The sequence below is a fragment of the Cyprinus carpio genome, chromosome A5 (genome assembly GCF_018340385.1).
Source record: "Cyprinus carpio isolate SPL01 chromosome A5, ASM1834038v1, whole genome shotgun sequence".
NCBI lineage: Eukaryota > Metazoa > Chordata > Actinopteri > Cypriniformes > Cyprinidae > Cyprinus > Cyprinus carpio.
In genome coordinates, this window is record NC_056576.1 from 27,746,583 (window position 1) to 27,768,600 (window position 22,018).

Genomic DNA, 22,018 nt, shown 5'->3' on the forward strand with positions numbered 1-22,018 from the left:
CCTTTAAAAGTAGGGTAATCATAGCAGGTTTCATCCATAGTCTGTCCATTTAAATGTCTGAGTTAAGCTTCAACTGGTGTCGACAGTATTCTACAAAAATTGTTACCAGTGTTTTTCTGCCACCACAATGCGCTCACAGCTGCAAGTGACGTGACTGTGATGTCTGCTCCAAACTGGTCTATATGGTGCTTTGAATATAACAGGACACTGAATGCTGTACTTTTTGTATGCATTATTAGCCTGCTTGAGCTTGAGACAGAGATTCCAACATTAATACAAGCCATCATTTTATTTTTCAACCAAAATCATTGATATTATTGAGCCCAGTTGTCTGTCATGGTCTTGGCAGTGATAACTTTTCTCAGAACATCTGCTTGAGTCATTTAAATGCAAAACCATTCAAGACCCAGGTGAAACGAGCCAGCAGCAGCCAAACGTATTATTACCCGCATTATAGCTAGAAAATTGAGGTAATTTCACACACAAAAGAAATGTAACATCTCATTATATGCATTTCTTCCACCAATCATGTGGGTGATTACTAAAGGGCTTTGGATATGTAGTGTATATCTATCTCATTCTTTTTGTATTTTAGGTAGCTACACAACCTCACATGTTGTACATAATTGACAGACAGCTGACCGATTGCACTGTAGTTTTTTGCAATATTTAATGATGATTATGCTTGAGGAGTGACTGAAGTTGTCAAGATGAGCTTCAGAATAAACTTATCACACAGCGCAAGCCCTGAGCCGTGTAATATCTTACTCTTTTTCCCAGCCCTTGAATGAGAGCGCGCCACTCGAGAGGTCATGAATGGAGGGGCTGTGAATGTGTGGAGGGAACAGACTTTTAGGCTATTGGCCCACCACTGTCCAGCCTGTGACACACATCAAGCCAGACGCACCTTGAGATGCCTTGGCCCACAGGCCAGCTAAATGGAGCTCTTTATTCTCGCTGGAGGAAAGGGGGCAGTGGCGGGGGGTATTTTTGTCAATGTGCTATCAAGGTCCAGAGTTTCTTATCCCCCTGCCTTTTGTCATCTTTCCCGAGGCTGCACTTACCACTACCCCCCTCCCCCCTTCCCCACCGATCCTTAAGTGCCGCTCGTTGGGAAGCGAACACAAAGGGGTGTTAGTATTCATTTTGTTTGTTTGCTCTGGACCTGTCAGCCTGTCACACAAAGCAGGCCAGATCAGAGAGGGCTGCTCCGCTCTCAATGGAACCCGAGGGGGTCTGCCGAGGAGAACGGGAGGGGGATGTCTCTTCCCCAGCGTTGTTCCCACAGGGTAGGGTGGTCTGCTGCAGAAAAGGGGGGATAGCGGAGGGGGTGCGAGGGCAGGACCGGGGTTTACTGGGGCAGAAAGGAGGGTGTAGGGTTGTTTCAAAGCCAAGGGAGCCGTGTGAGGATCATATCAATCATTCGCAGTTTTTGGAGGGAATAGTTATGAAAGAAAAGGGGAGTTTTGGGGGGATTCATCTCCATGTTCCTGTCTCTGCTCTGTCCTTTCTCCTTAGTACATCTCCCTCTCCTCACTCCCTCTCTCAGCCTCTTTGTGCCGAGGCCTTTCTGGACATCTGCCCAGACCTATACACAGGAAAAAATGAAACACTCAAGCCACCAGGCATTTTGCCAAATAAAGGGCTGCAAAGAACTAGTCTTTCAAAGATATAGAAAAATGGAAAGATATATATATATATGCAGTTTTATGTCACTTCTATAAACAGGTAAAGTGGAAGGGTGTGTAGACCGAGAGATGTCAAGGGTTCTTTTATTCTCTAGATTTGGAAGTTTATTTAATTATTTTTTTTTATTTTTTTGAAGGCATCTCGTTCTTTAGTTGAGCTCAGTCTGTAACCCAGAGTTCAGTTTCTAAAATCATAAAAGAGGTCAGACATAAATGTAACTTGTGTAATGTGCTCTGTCATTTAAAAATTTTGTTTCAAGGGGTGGGTATCGCAATCATAAGTCCCGCCCTCTAGATAAAAGCTAATCACTAATTGGTAAAGTCATCAAATCACTGCAACTGCTGATAGAAATTTTGGTTGCCATAGAAATTTATTTTATTGGCAAGCGAATAACATGAAATGAGATTTTGAAAATTTCCCCTTTAAGTAGTTTTATTAGTGTTGGTCATTGGTAATTGTGCTGCTCATTTCCCAATATTTTACATTTAGATTATCTTTGCCGTCATCCAATGATTACTCGGAAGTAAATCTTTTAAAATACTAATAATTTTACCGTTAAATGCAATTTTAAGCAAATCTCAAAATCGTTTTATTCTTATTTATTTAGAAAAATGATCTTAGAATAACATAAAACTTCACACAACCAGAAGATTGAATTTTAATTTGTAGTGTTTTATTCTTATTTATTTCGAAAAATGATCTTAGAATAACATAAAACTTGACTTATCCGTATTAGCTGTATCAATGCATCCCTAGTATCAGTAGATGCTTCCTGATACAATACAGATTGTAATACATTTAGCACAATTCAGTGTATAGCAATGCATATCATAAATAATATGCACACATAAAATAAGAATCTAAAGTATTAATGCAGTATTGTGAGGAAAAAGATAAAGAATCCTATTTGCAAGAATCAATTAAAAATGAATGAGCAATGATCTCACTTTGTTTAAAGAGGTTCCTGTTTGTCATATGTATATTTTCATTAGCACACGTTGATTATCAACACTAAGAATTTTAATCTCTCTTTCTGCGTGGCTAGAGCTGGTGATTTACTATCTGTCTTACTAATGGTGTTTAGTCTGGTTGTATCTGATCAGGCAGGTGAGCGGTGGCTGTCCATACTGATCAAGAACCTTTCACCTACCTAGATTAAAAGCTAACTCCAGTCAGCAGAAAACATCTGGTTCAGATTTGCATAAATGTCCACTTACAGTGAAAGTCCAGGTTTTGAGTTGTACATAATGGAAGTGAGCGAGGTATGGTTTTCATCACCATTCTCTCATTCCTGCGGTGCATTCCACAAACACTAGAAATGCCAAATGGAGGAATTCTTCATCTGGATAAGGGGATTTAGTGAAGTGATCTATTGTAAACAGTCTGAGATTGATTGATTTTCTGAAAGCACTGGGGTGATGACATAATGACCTCTGGCTATATGCCACAAATGATGCTGAAAATATATCAAAATGTAAGGTAACAGTGCACTTACTGCAGCTCATACTTTGGTTTAGGAGGTTTTCAAAACCCCTCACCCTGAGTTTTAAACTTCATAATCTGTCATGAATTGTGGTTTGTTGAGGAGATGTGTGTTATTTAATAAATTTGGGGTCATTAAGATTATTTTTATTTTTATGTTACTACTTTTATTCAACAAGGATGAATTAAATAGACATTTATACTTTTACAAAAGATTTCAGTTCCAAATAGGTGCTGTTTTTCTGAACTTAGGATTCTTCAAAAAAAAAAGGAAAAAAAAATGATTATAGTTATAACAGCACAACTGTGTTCAACATTGATAATAAGAAATGTTTCTTAAGCATCAAATCAGCATATTAGAATGATTTCTGAAAGATCATGTGCACTGAAGACTTCAGTAATGACTTATGGAAATTCAGCTTCAGCTGATAGGAATAAATTATGTCTTATACAGTATATAAATATATAAAAAATATATATGCCACAATATTAATGTTTTTACTAGGGCTGGACAATATATCGAACGATATGACCATGTGCATCTCGTCAGTAAAGCCGGTTCCATGATTAGCGGTAAATCCCCATCACCTGCTTTCAAATGGAGCTGCAGTTAATACACAGAGCCGTAGTTTTACTGACAAGCTACGCTATATCGAGTTCATTATCAAAGGCGATTCATCTTCAATAATGAACTCGATATAGCGTAGCTTGTCAGTGATCTACGGCTCTGTCTATTAAATGCCGCTCCATTTGAAAGCAGGTGATGGCGATTTAGCGGCAATCAAGGAACCAGATTTACTGACTAGATGCGCATGATCATATCGTTAGATATATCGCCCAGCCCTAGTACTGGTCAAATAAATGGAGGCTCCCAAAACACCGTAACACCTGCCTAGCATAACTCTAACAACCACGCTGTACCATCTAGCATCATGACAGTGTTTTGTATAGACAAGCACCACTCACATTTCTACGAAAAATATACAAATTTTTACAGATTTGCAGTAAATGCATCACACTAAAGCAAGTCTAAAAATGAAAAAACTTCATATGTATAAACCATTAAGCATTAAAGCTTAGGTGTTATTAATTTGCCTTGTTATTGTGAAGCACAATTCTTTAACTAAACAAACATCGTTTATGCCACATATGGAGGCTAGTCATAGAGGAGAGTTGCAGACTGAACGCAGCTGTGGAAAGACAGTCACGGAGCTGTATGATTCCTGCTAATGACCCCTGCTGACTGCTCTCATTAGTGCAGGTGGAGGATACTTCTTTTTGCTGACGCCCTGCTCATGCCATGTTGCCTCATTTTTAATTTTTTTTATTAAGAAGGGACTAAAAACCCCTTTCTGTCTGTAAATATTTTGATTTCAATTAACAGTTTCTGTAGCACCAGTGAATCTGGTGATGGAAGACGTCGCGCAATAGAGCTGTCAGAACTTTCGAGCCAGCACACTCTGCTACTTAATAAATCCATTGGTAAACATCTGTGTATAGGGAGTCTATTAGTCATTGTGACTCTGGCCCTCTCCACACCTTGGCCATAAACCAGTAGGACAGCACTCGATGGATTTCTTATTATCACTTGAGCTGCTGTTAAGAGTGGATTGGCTTCGAAAGCAACCATTAAACGACAGATGTTTCTAGAATCTGAGCGTCTTCAGTTGTTGGCATCTGGCTCATGGCAGGATGGCATCAGAATGCTGCTACATCCTATTATCCTCTATTCAGCCTCTGAACTGGCACAAATGTTTCATTATCCATTCACATATTCATGCAGCATCTCTGCTACAAACTGGGTGCTCTGTTTAGTTTGTGCCAGATGCATTGTTAAGGAGTTTATCGTATCCGTTGACGTTTCATAAGGGCCTCAGAATGAGCCCATCTTTTTTTCCTCTCGTTCTTTGCCCGTGAACAGCCATCATCCAGATGGGTCTTCTTTGAAGATGGAGGGACTTGCACATATTGTGACAAGTGAAAAATACCGATCGTTGCTATCGTGGCAACCGATAGACACGCTTGGGGAGGAGGGTGGTCGGGATACTTTCTTTTATTATCTCTCCAGCAACGCTGGCAGTTTTATCTCTTATACTTTAGCGGCAGATTGAGCGCTCTGCCGTTGCTGCCTACGGTCTGTTAATCAGTCAGTTCAAGCAGGGCAGATGAGTTCAGAGGGCCTGGTGGGACTGCTCATAATTAATTATTCCCCACACCAACAAACACACAGCGTGACTGGAACTTTAAAGCCAATTGCGGTGATTACGGAGGCAGAGATGAGAGAGTACTGCAGTGTAGCCAATGAGAGAGAAGGGCTCGTTTGTGTTTGACCCTCTCCTCCAATCAATCTAATTCATCACTGAAAGCATTAGACTGAGAGAGTGCGAAATTGAAATGGCTGCTAATTGTTTCTTTTGTCAAATAGCTTGTTGTCATGCTAATTCTGATATATTAGCAAAAAGCGATGGTGGCGTAAAACAAAAGTTAAATGTAAACCATTCCTCACCTGCTAACGAGAAGCATCGAAGAAAGCAGTAGATCAGCAGTTGAGCCTTATGTTTGCTTGTTTTTTAAATATTATGTACAGTGAAATTAATGTAATATAGCCCTGACTGTATCTTAACTATACCATGTGACCCTAAAGCCAACATGAATTAACAGAGCCTATTTATTTTTGAATGCATGTTCCTAAACTGTGAACAGAAAAAAAAATGTCTTCATAGTCTTTATTCAAAATCAAATAACTTGCTCTTCCTTTCAAACTACTTTTCTGTTGACATCACAGGCATTGTAGGCTAATGGATAAACCTTAGCCAAAAACCAATAGCATTGTTTTAGCAGACCCTAATATAATATATATAATATGTATGTGTTGGATAAAATAACTTTTTTTTTCTTATTGAATATCCTGTTTAACCCTTGCGCATCCTTATGGAAATTTTGTCTTTTTCAGTTTTGTTTTGTTTATATAAATATATGTATATATATGTATATATATGTATATATATATATATATATTATATATATATATGTAAATATATATTATATAGGTCCACAAAATAGTTACACTCGTGTAAATGCCAACAGAAATCTTTATTTAAAAACAGTACATTTGTCCACAGTAACTTTGATATTTCACACTCATTTCCTTTAATAGCTAAATCTATTTTACACTATAGGTCCACAAAATAGTTACACTCAGGACCTTTATTTTCCCCATTAAAACGGCAATTTTTGTTCCCAAGGCCGTTTAACTATTAAATGATGCCATCTTTTTTAATAGGCTTTCATTCTGTTGGCTTCTATATATATATCTATATCTATATCTATATCTATCTATATATATATATATATATATATATATATATATATATATATATATATATATATATATATACACATATAAATATACATATTTATTACATTATATATTATATATATATTTCCATTTCTCTTTTTTTTTTTTTACCAGATGGTGCCATTTTCTCAGGTTTGGCCTATAAAGCAAATAATCGATTTTTCCTGTTTTCTGCTTTTGCTCTATTGTGGATCCAATTGAATAAATTATGCAGCTGTAATTGTGTGCTACAAATACCACTGATGACAAAATCTTACAAAAAACAAAATAATAATTCGAATGCAACTGCTGAAAAAATATTACTAAAAACAAAATCTCAATCAAAACACACGGACAAAATAAAAACAAAATCGTATTTGGAACGAGATTTAGATTTTTTTTTTCTAAAATGTACACTATAAAATTGTGCTGCATTATGTCCTCTAACTACAACAAACTAACATTAACTCAATTTAAACACAAAAACAAAATCAAAAACATAATTTTTTCAATTGACACACAAGAGTTAATTCAGAAATATAAATCATTATGGAAGTAGAATGAATTGCATGTTACTAACATTTATTTGACATTAATGTTCATGTTACGCTTAGCCTAAGCACCAGTAATTTGCATGTAATTATATATATCTTTAACAAATTCAAGCCTCAGCAAATTATACTTCAAATGGAAGCAATATGTGCCTATATGGAGACAGTGAGGGAAAAGCCACTGTAACTTGATACAGGCTGCTTGTATAAAGTGTTATAATATTGGATTTGTTGATATATCATGAGACTTAATTAAAATGATTACAATAATGAAGCATTTATGAAGCACTTAAAACACTCTTGATAACATCATTAATATTTTAGATTTGTTACAGGAATTTAAATACATGGTCTCAAAATCTAGGATTATCAGACATTTCCACTCTATTTATTGATGTTCCTACTTGATTGAAACTAGTGGACATTTTGACTGTCCTAGGATGGACTTAAAGTTGCCTCAAGTCCTGTAACTAGAGCTAGATTTTCCAGATCAGGTGATTGACACTCTATCCAGGTGTGTGTTGTCCTCAACCAGGTGTCACATTACCCAAGGCCACCTCCGCATGAGCGCCTTCTAACAAGTCAGAGCTGGCTTTCACTAACCAAGTGTTACTGAGACCTGTTACAAAGGCTGTAATTTGACCAATTAACCCTGTGGCTAGCACACTGACGTTTGGTCAGAAAACAAAGGTGACCTGCTGTCATGTTAATCGAACTACAAAAGCTTGTGGGATTGCAGGGATGACATGAATGAAAGAAATGACCCCTCACAATATTGCATTGTCCTATGCTGGTTGCAATTCGTGTAGCAGCTCTGCTTCTACAAGCTGTTCGAGTGTTATTGCATCATTTGTCAATGTTTGGAAGTGTCTGAACTTCCAGAGTCACGCCAAGCAGTGTTGATCCTGCATCAGACTCGTGGACTGCTCATCTGTCAGTCTGAAAGGCATACAGTGAGCTCTTGCACCAGGACAGGCAGGATTTAGTGGAGGGTAGAACGAGTTTGGCCGGGTATCAGTCAGGCAAAGTTGCATGTTTGGCCTGCTGCGTTTCTGTCTATTTTCGGTGGCTCTGACTCACAGTATCCCATGGTTACCAAACACACAAGAGGCCAATGAGGTTTTGGCTGGCCAATTACCATGGCGGTGATGGAGGGGGAAAAAATGAAGAGAACAACAAGAGCTAGCAAAAAAAATGGGAGGGGAAAAAGAGGGTATCAGGGGCACTGTGAGAATGCCAAACCTAGCTTATTATCATGCAAGGGACTCTGTAATCTCAGCTGCCTTCTCCCTTTCTGTTTATCTGGTCTGAGACTGACTCGTCTCCTGCAGTTCTGGGCTTTGAGTGCAATGGAGTCCGCCAGGATTAGATGCCTACTGTGACAGACTGCCCATTGGCCCTGCCAGAACTGCTGCTCTGTTTACAACAGATAGGAAGTGCTCATTAGAGGGCTCATAAGTCATTTATGACTGCAGAGATTTTTATTATTTGGTGAGCGACTCACCGTCAACACATTGACACAATATGCTGTGGTGTATTTACACCAAGCAATGGCATATTTGTAACGTAAAACTGTTGCGCACTGTCTCCAGCTCCATTCCTTTCTTCTTCTGATTGTAATTCATTTGAATTGTATGTTTGACACTTGCTATTTAAAAAGGAACTCCATTTACATGTCTCGTTCATGTCAGATTACAAATTGGAAGTAATTCTGGTGAAAGTAATGGAATATGACGATAAAGATGACAATTCTGTGTTTTAAGAAAGCTCTTTCCTGTCGATCTCTTAGACGGATATTGAGTTTCTCAGTGAGTTCGTAGAAAAGCTTTGATATCCTCAATGCTGAGGTTACGCCAAATCCCTCAGATATTGTTTTGGAGACTGGTGTGTGTGTGTGTGTGGAGGGGGGGTGTAATGCCATTTAGGCAAATTAAAGGGTGGCCAGGAGACTTGGCATTCAACAGCGGAGACTGTATCCTGTGGGCCGGGGCAGACCACAAATTCCTCATAGGATTACAGGATTAGGAATCTGAAAGGTGATGCAGTTTCTCACAGATGGGGGAAATAAAAAGGACAAGGCTGGCAGAGGAGCGATCCCTCATTAATGTCTGCTTCCCTTTAATTAAAAACTACTGATTGAATGATATTGGAGAGGATTAGGCTGAGGGATGACTCCTGAAACACGCACAAATGCAAGTCTTCCAAAAGCATGCTGGGATATCTTAGGTGAGGGCTGTGCATGGCAGATAAAAGTCTTGCCTGCCTGGCTCTTTCAAGAGCTGGTGAGAAGTTAAGTGATGCATTTCTCTTGGCTGATTAGAAGAGGAACAAAAAAGTGCTTCCAAATAGTGTGAGAGGTTGGCAAGTCACCATTATAAGGTTTGCCAATGGACTGAATAATTGTCTGTGGTCATTTAACCTGTCAAAGGTTGCTCCTGTGGTTCTCAAATTGGTTTTAAGAGCAATAAATTAAAAAGACAAAACTAAAGTTCTCCTTCTGCCAGATACGTTGTTGTTGTTGTTGTTTTGCATTCTTGCATTCTATTCATAAAATAGTGGAGAACAGGAAAATTAGGGGGGTGATGAGAGAGAAACAGGATTGGGAAATGTTACGAGCCAGGTCTGAACTCCTATTGCCAGGCTTAGTAGGTCAGAACACATGCACTATGTAACATGTATTATCACATCAGAGCACCTTAGAAACCACTTACCGTTGTCCTGAAAACAACCCACAACACCCATGCACCATAGTGGCAAGTTGTACAATGAAAAGTGCCTCACTTTTTCTCCAAAATGTAAAAAATCGTTGGTTTTGATTACAAGATCTTTAAACTATAATTAAGTCATTAGTTTAATCATACCTAAAGTGACTAAAATTTTACATCAAGCTAGAGATGCAGTTAAGTCTAACTTCTCTCTGTGGTATATAGTTCAGCTCAGTTCATCTAAATTTCACTGTTGTTTGGAGACAGATCTTTCATCACCCCAGGATGTCATCTTTCAAGGGCACTTACATAAACTCTTCTAAACTATTTTCCCACATTTGTCTTTCCATGCATTTCTTTGGTTTATGTAAGAAATCCTTTCATTCGCTATGCTCTGACCCAAACAAACCAGACTCCAGGAGACTAAATTATATTCTACTGATGTAATCAAATGTGTGAGTGCCAAAGTAACAACTTATTCCTACAACTTTCTTTAAAGCTCTTTAAGCTTTAAACATTTAAATACTCTTTGTACGGTGGTTCTCAACAGATTTTATTTATTAACATTAATAGGTACAAGTAGTATTTTCTAAAGGTACATTTTGAATTTGGTCTCTTCCTGTTGTGAGCCTGTTGAAAACACTGGGACCCCAGATGTAAACTAATCTGAAACCACAGCATAGACTGTCTTAGCCTCAGCTGCAGAGCTCTAAAATGGAAGTTGACCTGCTGAAAAACAAAACTGTGGTTAAACTTCATTACCGCCTGTAGCTGTTGGCTTTGAAAACAGGATGGCTTTACAGAACATATCCTAGTATCAAGTGCTGATCTTGCAATACGTTATTTCTAACAGACCAAACCACAAGTCTCAAACCAAAAGTCTTGCACAATGGTGCACAGTATTATATGCTTTCAGTAGGTGTGGCCCACAAGCTGAGAACTTGGCAGCTAAACAGTAGTTTGTTATCAGTAACAACATGTAGGTCCCTAATTATAGTTTTTATTTGGGGTGTGAATGTTTCTCTGTTAAGTTACCTAGTGTAAGAATATGATGAGCATGTGTAGGTTTACTCTTGAAATGTTTCTTAGTATGAGCTGAAGATAATGTTAGTTCATTTTCTAAATTCTTTCTTTTGTCTTTAATTTTCAGACCTACGAAAGGCCTTATAAACTTATGGATAAAACTGACAACGTGATGTTGGATAACGTGAAACCAAAGCATGAGTCTAAAAGCAGTAACATTCGCCACCTTGACTGGACAAAGCCGTTGGATACTGTTGAAAATGCAGTGTCCCAAGAACAGCATGGGACAGAACCAGAATCAAAAAGAGAATCAGTGTGCACCAACAAGAGCCCTTTGTCAGAACCCAACACCCCATTCTCAAAATCGCAAGTTAAAAAGGTCACAGACAGTTCATCTGGAAGTCTCTTTGCTTCTGCCATGTCTTCCCCAAGCACTGACTCACTAGCATCATCTCCAGTTGATGCAGTAATGAGTCCCCCAGCTGACTCAAATCTGTTCTCTTTTAGTAAAGACAGAGGTTTGCAGGAAGTCACTGAGCAAGTTTTTGGGAACATCAAACGTAAATATGGAAGGAAAGACCCAATGAAGGCCTCAACCACACATAATTTAGGCCTTCAGTGGGCCAAAAAGATGGACAGAGATACTGAAAACCAAGATAAAGAGAAACAAACATACAACACTGATAAAAGTGAATCTGAGACAGGGGAGCCTGAAAAGTCAAGCAGTAGGCCGGATGATGAGAGTAAGACAACATCAAGCTGTGGCACTCATCATGCAGATGAATCTAAGAGTAAAAAGCGAAGAAACAGAAAAGTAGGTGACGATAACAACTTGTTATCTGATGCACAAACCACACAGCAAGCTGAGAAGATTGATAAAACTGACCAAGGGAGCACAAAACCTAAAATTACAAAGAAAATAGAATTCAGTGCACCAAAACAATTTGGTGTAAAGTTACAGGAGATTGAAGAAGACAGTGCTGAGACAGTGACTGATGATGTTGAGATGTTTCAGAGTAGACCGAGGAAAACACCAGCTGGGAGACAAAGATCAGTGATTGATGCCGACAAGCAAACAGAGGGTAGGCAATCTAAGGTCAAGGACAGGTGGTCTTATATAAAGTCCCAGAACTCCTCTCTTCATAAAGACTTGAATCAATCTCTGTCCATCGAAGAGCCACCCTCTGCCTTTCCTATTACCCCATCCAGCCCACTCTACACAAACACAAACAGTTTGACAGTCATTACTCCAGTGAAGAAGAAGCGTGGCCGGCCCAAAAAACAGCCGTTACTTACTGTGGAGACGATTCACGAAGGAACTGCAACAAGCCCTGTTAGCCCTATCGCCCACGATTCATCCAGCACTTCAAAAAGGAGAAAGAAGCATAACATGTCGAAATTGGTGCAGTTGGCCTTCAACAAATCCCCTCCGGCACAGCAATTAAAACTCAAGAAATCAGGTCAAGAAGGTGTCCTTAAAAAGAGGGCACCTAAGAAAATGAAACTGGTTAAGATGCAAAGCATTTTGAATGAACTTTTAACCACTTCTAGTCCTGGCAATCTTGCCTTGAAGTCCAGTGTTCCGGTTTCAAATGCCATGTCGACTGTGGCATCGACAATCGAGGCCCGTTTTGGCAAGCAAATCAATGTCAGCAAGCGTGGTACTATTTACATAGGCAAAAAGCGGGGAAGAAAGCCCAGAATCAATCTTCATACCCAGCAAATTGAGCACAAAGCCAGTGATAAGCACCCGTTGCCTATTTCTAGTCCATTTGAGAACCCACTAGTGCCTTCTAATATATCATCCACAACCGGAATGCCTTCTCCCAGGGTCATGCATTCCCTTTCTTCTCCCTCTGCAGCAGGTGGGACGGCTCACCCTGCCATCACGGATACCAGCCAGTATGACCTGAAGACAATGCCAAATCTACAACCAATCAGTGCATTGCCCACGAAAACGTATAAGGGCTTGCTTAGTAGTAACTGGAAGCTGTCTCCCCCAAGACTAATGGCCAACTCACCATCCCATCTGTCCGAAGTGGCTTCCATCAAAGAAGTCACCCTATCTCCAGTTAGCGAGTCCCACAGTGAAGAGACAATCCCTAGCGATAGTGGAATTGGCACCGACAACAACAGCACATCAGACCAGACCGAGAAAGGCCCGGCATCCCGCCGGAGATACTCATTTGATCTTTGCAGTTTTGATGCCACTGAGACTGCTGTTTTAGAGGCAAAAAGCAAAGCAGTGAGGGGGCACTTCCAGAAGCGTATGACTGGAGTTGCTGTGGAAAATTTCTTCGCTCAGGAGAGCCTGAAGAAGCAGAAACATCGGAGGAAACGCAAGGCACTCCAGAGCCAGGATGACCTGCAGTTCATGGCTGACCTCGAGGAGCTGGTTAGCAAATTCCAGTTGTTCCGAATCTCCCACCGCAGCTACAAGTTCTACCATGAGAATTCCTATCCCAGCATCTTCCGTCTCAACTTTGACCAATACTATCCTATGCCATACTATCCCTACGACCCTGTGCACTATCTTCGCAGGAGCTCTGATAAGTCAAAGAGGAGGCGTGGTCGGCCAGCCAAGTCAAACGAGCCAATATCAAAGATGCCTTTCATTCAAGGGTTTGGCTGCCCAGTGCCTGGTGGCAATTACTATGCACCCTACGCAATGCCTTACACATCCATGCCTCTTGCCACAAGTATGGTAAACATGGGCTATTATGGTCAGTACCCTTCACCCTTGTACTTATCTCATGCACTTGGACCTTCAGCCTCTCCACTCATGAGGCCACCAGTCCCTCCACCAAAGTTCCACCCTGGTACATCCTCTAGTCTCGCTGCTCCTAGCAGACATAGAGCAAAGAAGATGCCACATGAGATGCCTTCATCTAGAATGAGTGACTCCCATCACCCTTCAAGCAGCTGTTTGGGAAGTGTCTGTCTCCACAAACGCAAGCACAAGCACAAGTACAAACATAAAGAGGATCAGTACATCCCACAGAGGGAGGACCTCGGCGGGCTCTTCAGTGGAACCCAGAGTCCTGCCTTCCTCAACCTCTTGAATGAGAGACTTGATAAGAACTCTCTTCCCAAACTGAAGGACAAGCAAAGAGGCAAGCAAGGCACAGGTGCTTTGCCAGAAACTTCCAGGAACTACTTTGAAGTAGACACGCTCTCATCATTGTCCTTATCTGACTCTCAGCTTTGTAAACGCACTCGAGGAGAGACAGTGAACAACTTCCTGAACATCTGCACTAGACAACCACACGAGCGCCTGCGAGCCAGCCAGGACCAGTCGCTGGACTCATTCAAGGGGCAGCACTTAGGGGATGATGATTCAAGCATGCACATCAGGAGGCATAGCTTGGAGGACTTCACAGCATACAGAGAAGGAAGCATGGCGTCTTTCCAAGGAGGCAGAGAAGAGAGGGCCAAGCAGATGTACCAGTGCTCCAACACAGCTGTAGCAGGTAAAAATATATATGTCTCCATGAAATGCATTCAGACAAATGCAAGATCCATACAAGATATTGATTCGCTTATTTTTTGTTATAAATTAACATTATTTTGGTTTACCAAGCGGTGATTAGTTGTATACAAGTGAAATTATGTTCTGCTATTAAATACAAAATGTAGAGAAACAAATGAGCTTTCTGAACGCTTTGTATTCTGTTCTCAGTACATCTGGCAAGCAAAGTGTAATGCATGGATGGAGACAACTATAATTCACAAATTTCTCTTTCCTCCCTTTTCGCCCCTGCCTGCCAATGTTTTTTTCTTAGATATATTATTCACACGTTTTGATTTATATTCTACAGACATGCAATAAAAAACCTTGCCTCTTGTTAAAAGAGCTGGAGAGAAGCCAGAGGTTTAATGAATCCAGTCTACTCCACTGAAGGAGAATTGCAAGCCCTAGGCACAGTTAGATTACATTTTCACTCCCCTAGGGGAACTATGAGGATGACTCACAATTCTGCCTGCCTACCACCCCCCTCCATGAATTAACTCAATGCTTCAAAGAGCTAGTTTGTTGTACTTAAACAGAGAAATATGACACATATCCCACCTAAGTGTACATCTGTGTTGATTTCAAAGAACAGATTTAGAAAAGCATTTTTTGACAGAATTGCTTTTTTATGGCAGTCACATTTTTTGCCAGTGACATTATAGCTAGCCTGCAATAAATTGCAGCAAAATGGGATTTTTATATGCTCAAATTTGCATTTAAGGTCACATCTCATTTACAATTAATTAGTTCTATTTGCTACGGATTCGTGGCATGACGACAGCACCTTTTTTATAATAAGGCTATTAATCATTGTGATGGGAGTGTCTAGTTTGGAGCAGATGTTTTTCCATAAAAGCATTATATCTTGTTGCCTAACTTTACTGTGTCCCAATCAAAGATAGATAGATAGATAGATAGATAGATAGATAGATAGATAGATAGATAGATAGATAGATAGATAGACAGACAGACAGACAGACAGACAGACAGACAGTGTATAGTGATGGACAGATAGTGTGTGTGTGTGTGTGTGTGTATGTAGAAATCAAACACATGAGTGTGTGTAATATATTACATGATACATTTAATTTTAACAATTAATTATGGTACATTCCACAAAGAATGAAGTGATGTAAAATGCTAAATAAATGTCTTAATTAGAAATATTACCCTTTGACAGGCTCTTGAAAGTAATTCATCATACATCATTGAGCACACATGGTATGGATTGAAAATCTGATGGGGCTCTCAATGTACAGATTAACTCTCTAAACTCTCTTTAAGTGAGGCAGGCTTTAATGTAAAACTTAATGCCACTAATTTGCTAGCACAGGAATTACACAAAGGATTTGCCTTTGATCGTACTGGTATAGCGTTTCATCTTTCTTTACACTGCATACAAGTTGTGCTCCTACTTAGACTCCAGCAAGCAAGAAATACCCTATTAAAACTATTACTAATGCCAGTGGATGATGAGTTTTCAATCAGGTCTGCACCCACATTAGCTTAACAAGGATTTTGTGTATTAAATGAGTAGCTTGTTTGACAGTCGATTAGAGAATTTGCAGGAACAAAAAAATGTGATCTTATACCACTGTATTATTTTGTAAATCGCTTACCTTTGAACTGTGGAATTCGGTTGCCATGGCAACAGGAAGTAGGCCTCCACTACTGTGTAGAGTGGAGCTGTGGGGACAGGGGCGAGACAAGTCCATAAATTGCTGCCTCTATTGAAAACATTGTGCACAGGATGCAGGTAGAGGTTTCAGGGAATAAATGAGTTGTGACACTCCCTTTGAAAATGAATGTCTCTGTCCAATGATTTGTTGGCACTTGGGAAGACTCTGCAAGTTTCCCAGTGATAAACTGAGGCCAGAGAGGGAAGGGCTCATGTTTAGTCAGGCACACATTTTACTTTATTGAAACCAAATGGGCTGAGGGAGCCCATGCACAGCTGGTTATAGTGACCCATGCACTTTTCTTTTCTTTTTCTTTTTTTTTAGCTTGCATCTAAAATAGCCCTGGTGAGCTTCAATTGAATGATATTAATTGTTAAAATTGATCAATATAGAAATGCATTGTTTAGGCAGTGTGGTTGTGGTTTGATTTAACAATGCACTTAAATGCTTAATGAGTGATTTGAGGATGGATTATAAATTATTATGGAGCATATCCTGTTTTTGGGTTTGCACAGGTGCACTCTTAAGAGAGTCTTAAGAGAAACCTGGAAATGCATAGAACGCAGCTGATCTCAAACATCTTCCACAATTGTTTTCATGGAAACCTACCAGATGGAGTGGCAATCAACAAGAAAAGAGAAAAAGAGACCTCTCCAGAGATATGAAAAGAGTGCAGGAGAGATCTTAGATGTGGAACACACATTTTAGGCAGCTTTAGGCTGTCTGAACTCATTTCAAACAAGGGTGCCAGAAACCCAGCATTTCCTCTGGTCTGGGCTTCCTTCCAAAGCTCCAATGTGAAATGTAGAGGCAGTAAATTAATCACAAATGTATCTGAGGCCTCATAGTTTATTACTCACATTTACAGACGCATCTATTCACTGTGAATGTGAACGCTGACTATATTTACTGATAGACTGATAAGTGGGAGGTTCCTGATATTTCCTTATTATGTGGATGGATGCAGTTATCCACATGTCAAGTGTTAAGTGAGCTGTTGCTTCACAATCTTCTCCCCTTGTGGGGCATTTTTCATGTATTCGCTTATTAACGCTTCGCTCTGTTAGACTGACAGCCGATAATGATAAACTGCATGACTCAACATGCTTGGCTCTATCAATTGCTATCAGATCTGTATATACAAGAATATTTATACACCAGCTAATACAAATTAGAGCGTTGACACATTGGATTGTCACATCATTAAGCACAGAAGAAAGTTTGTCTCTCTCGGTCTGGCTGCATACGTCATGACTCACTCTGGGGTCTTGAGTTTACTTTCGAAATATCACCGCTTCAGCTGGTGAGATGATATGCGAATCAATTATATTATAACAAACGACTTGCCAAATGTTTACCAGACTGGCTTAGCACATTTTTCACAATCAGTGTCTTATTGTAGCTAGAGATGGGGACATAAAGAATTTCATTATTTCATTTCTGATTCATCTTTAATGGTTCCAGTTACATAATAGATACATTAATGATTTTTTAGTACTTAGTTAAAAGGGACTAAATATTTGGAACAAAGAAATGCAATTATGTTGCCAAATGATGAGATGATTGTAATAATAAATTATTTAAAAAAAGGTTCTTTCAAAAGGACTTTTAATGGCTTTTTAAATATCTTTTTAAAAGACAGGCAGTATTAATGAAGTCCAATAACTGTCCTTAACTATATGTTGAAGAATACTACACAAAAATGTGGAAACATATTTAATTCATTCATTCATTAAAAAAAAAAAAAAAAAGCAATGCTGACAAAAACATACAAAATGATGTATCTTTAACTCACACTGTCAAATGAACAACCCATTACCGATTTAAATCTAACAGGTAGTTGTAAGCTGTACGTGTTTGATTCTTTAAATAGTCATTCATTAGAGCCATTTATTTGGGAGTCGCAACTGTGCTGTATATTTTGTGCTGTATTAGCAATGTTGCTGTGTCATTGAATAAGAAGTGCAGGAAACTTGAGTATTTTATTGTATTGTTCCAGAAGTGAAAACCGTTAATGAAACCAAACTTTCAGTCATTCAGTTCTAATATTTGACCCTGGACCACAAAACCAGTCTTAAGTCGCTGGGGTATATTTGTAGCAAAAGCCACTACTGTAAATATATTAAAAATGTATTTTTGATTATTAGTATGCATTGCTAAGAACTTAATTTGGACAACTTTAAAGGCAATTTTCTCAATATTTAAATTTTTTGCACCCTCGGATTCCAGATATTCAAACAATTGTATCTCGGCCAAATATTGTCCTATCCTAACAAACCATACATAAATGGAAAGCGTATTTATTCAGCTTTCAGATGATGTATAAATCTCAATTTCGAAAAATCGACCCTTATGACCAGGGTCACATATGGTTTTTCAAAACAGAACTGGTTCCAAATAAGCGTTAGCTTGTCTTTCTCATTAATTTCTTTTGTCCTTTCCTCACCAGACCCCAGTTCCCACAAGAGGAGGCACAGGCGCAAAGAAGTGGAGGAGATCCAGTGTGACGTGCAAAAAATGTGTGCCTTCTCCAAGATCCTCACCACCAAGAAGAACCTGGATCATGTCAACAAGATTCTGAAAGTCAAGAGGCTTCAGAGGCAAGCCAAGACAGGGAATAACATGGTGAAGAGACGCAGAGGGAGGCCGAGGAAGCAGCCGCTTTCTCTTGAGGAGGGATTGCTGGGTCAGATGCCAGTTCTAGAAAAGTGTGTGGATCTTCCAGGGAAGAAGAACCTTCACACTGGTCTGGTTCCTGCTCAGCTTGAGTTCTCCAATCACGACTCCATCACAGAAGCCATTGAGTCAGTGGTACACATGGCTAGATCCCAAACCAACTGGCACAAAGTTCAGCCGGAGCTCCAAATCGAGCGCCCAAACCGCAAAGGAAGAGGGAACAAGAGAGAAGAAGCTACTCTCACCTCACATTAGAGAAGTCATGACAGTGCACTGTGAGTTAGCCTTGTGCTTGGGTCTTTGTATCGTTTTTTCAGTTCGTTTTGATCTGAATTCTACTGACACATTTTAATGGGCATTCGCTGAGAATTTGGATCATGGTTGTGGTCTAAAAAGCTCTGCTTTCGGTTTGTATGATTCTGTCGCATACTTTTTTATTGGTCTCAAGGAGACAAACTGAACTTTTACTCTCCCAAAGCCCATAACCATGAGGATGTTGAAACTATGGCTGTAGCCATAATCTACCAGCACATGTAAATGAACTTCAATGACAGTACTGTGCACTTTTTTTCTTTTTCGTTTTTCGTTTCACTCAAGCACAAAGCACAGATCTTCTGGCAAAGGTTGATTTTGAACAACAGGTCACTGGTAACTCACTGCTAACACATGCTTACATAGGCTTGCCTGCGCTCAGGTGTGTTTCAGGCATGAACTAATGGCAATACTTTTGGATGAAACCCTTTTGATGGCCATCATTTCACTGTACATATCAACATATTCTACTAGCATTTCAAATTCAAAGTATTTTAGATCTACCTATAATGTCAGCATATTAAATCAAAAACCATATAAAGTTTGAAATGTTTTTTTTTTTTCTGTTTTTAACCAAATAGAAGAAGAAAGCTTGTTCAAATGGAAAAACGAAACATATTTAGTCATGTAATCTTTACGAAGTGGAATCACTGCAGATCAAAGGCTTGTTGACGACACAGGACATCAAAACACATGCCAGTAGTTCACAACAGGCTCAATGAAAAATGCTACGGTTGCATTTAAAACCAACAAAGCACTTATTTCTTTTCTTTCTTTTTTGTAGAACACGTTTGAGTGGGCTGAAGTTGTACACAGTTTCAAAGATGGTTATTTCGCTTTAAATAATAGTCAGCATCTGGACGATATTTGCATTATTCGAGTCGCCTTCTCCAGAGTCTCTTTGAGAATGTGCCTGCTCTTGTTAACTAAACAATAATAGTATGTCTATATACCTGTCAGTATTACATATCCATATGACCAAAGTTTCAGTGTAGTCGTGTATCATAGGATAGATCGGTTTCAGTTTAGCCACTTGTGTAGATTACTATGAATGGTGTGCTTATTTGTCGTTTGGAAAAATAAACAAGAATGTACACTGAAGACTATTTAGGTGATCGTCCTGAACATAGGACATCACAAACTAATCAAATACATGTCCTGTTTTAGACTCGAGTTACACTGATATAAGCGATTTGGAATCTGGATAGATTTGAATGTGGTCCTAATTCGAATAGCTTTCCATTTGTTATTGATTTCTTGGTTTTTTTCCATATATGTGCCTTATGTTTGTCTATAAATCCATAACATGTTCAGGTACTGGAACACATAATGGCAAGCTATCAGTCTAGAATGTAAATAGTAGTTGCTGCCCTGGTTGTAATGTGTTCATCTTCTCGGTACACCTTCACAGGTCTCGCTACAGTATAATATAGGCTTCATTTTGACTATATACATATATTTATACGCATAAATATACAGCTCGGTGAGCAAACAGCACATCTAGTACACCTGAAGGCATTCAAAATATCTCTCCAACCAAACCCACGTAGGGTTGTTAACATGAATACATGCTTATTTACTATGCATCAGGTTATTGCTGTGAATCCACTGACGCATAACTCTTTGGCATCGACTCTTTTGTAAGCTTTCTGTTAAATGAAGTGGTCTTACTGAAATTTGAAGCCTGAACCGTTCAAATGAATAGTGCTAAATCTGACTATCATTTCTTTTTGCAATTGTAGTCATTGTCTATGGGAGCAAAATCAGCCTCTAAGCAGTGCAGCCTTAATCAAATCTTCAATTCAATAAGTTGTCCCCTGTAAATAGTCTACCGTCTGTAAGTTGCTGTATAGCTGCGTGAATCATGCCTAAGAGTCATGTCATAATGTTGCACTCACAGTTGTCCAAAGTAGGACACATATAGTGGCTGAACATCCCATGAACCATTCTGTCCTTGTGATAACCTGCAGTGCGTTAAAGCTAAATAAAAAATAATATATGCCGGCAGCTATTTGCCTCAGCCAGTTGTACTGGACCTTGTGTAGGATGCGTCCATTTGCGCTGGTTCAGCTAAACACCTGCGAACATTGCCAAAAATGTTGACTTTTTATTAGTGCTTTAAGCACCGAAAGCTATGTTTTAACACAAAATGTACACCGTAGCAGTTTTCTGAAACATGATTATAATAGGTTAGTCAAACATGGCTTTGGTAACAAGGCCTGGCAGCTCAAATTTGCTCGGCTTCTATGGTTTTAAAATGCCAGATATATTTTCTCCACCAGCTGATAAGTGGTGCCTTGTGAAGTTAAGTGTATTTTTTTATGTTCCTGCTTCTAAATGACAATTTGTGTCGAGTAAATATTACAGAGGTCACCGAGAGAATGTCATCCACTCAAATGTAGTGTCGTATTTTAGTTTGTATCGCTATTAATGAAGTTATAATGCAAGTGAAGTGTTAATCGAAAGTAATATTTCTAACGAGGACACAACAGAAGCTCTAAATTCAGACATATGGTGTTATGACAATTTGGATTTCTGTATCTGCATGCTCTATTTGATTGTATGCATACAAATTTTGAAGAAGTCAAGCAGTATTGAATTTCAATTTGAATGAGATCTTATACATCGTTTGATATGTTTTTTAAATTCATAGAGCATTTTGTACATTGTATGGATATTAAAAACAGCAAATAATGGACGTATATAGAAAAGAATAAATACTGATATACACAAACATATGCATTGTACATAGAATGTACTGTATGTATACACATTCATGTTTTGTGTAACTGTGTATACAGACATGTTTATAAATACAAGTACTAGCCTGTACATATGTACATACATATAAGCTTGCATGTGTTTGGTCATGTTTGCCGTTCATGATCTTGTAGTTTTATTTTTTTATTTCTTCTTTTTCTTATTGTAAAGCTCATTTTGTGCAGCCATCTCCGGTGAGCAGTATTGAGCACTTAAAATACAGTTGATCTTGTTCATGTCATTCATTGTGCAAAAAAAAATAAAAAACAATAAATGAATTTATCGAGAGCTCA

At 39.0% G+C, this 22,018-nt stretch overlaps 1 protein-coding gene across 1 annotated transcript in view; it reads left to right on the plus strand.

Moving 5' to 3' along the window:
• Positions 1–22,018, plus strand: part of LOC109078834 (SET-binding protein-like) — a 61,844-nt gene extending 39,826 nt beyond the window's left edge. Inside the window, exons 3-4 of the mRNA XM_042756691.1 lie at positions 10,915–14,257; positions 18,427–22,018. Of these exons, the coding sequence (XP_042612625.1) occupies positions 10,915–14,257; positions 18,427–18,908 (3,825 nt within the window). The 3' untranslated portion in view covers positions 18,909–22,018. The remainder of the gene's footprint in view (positions 1–10,914; positions 14,258–18,426) is intronic.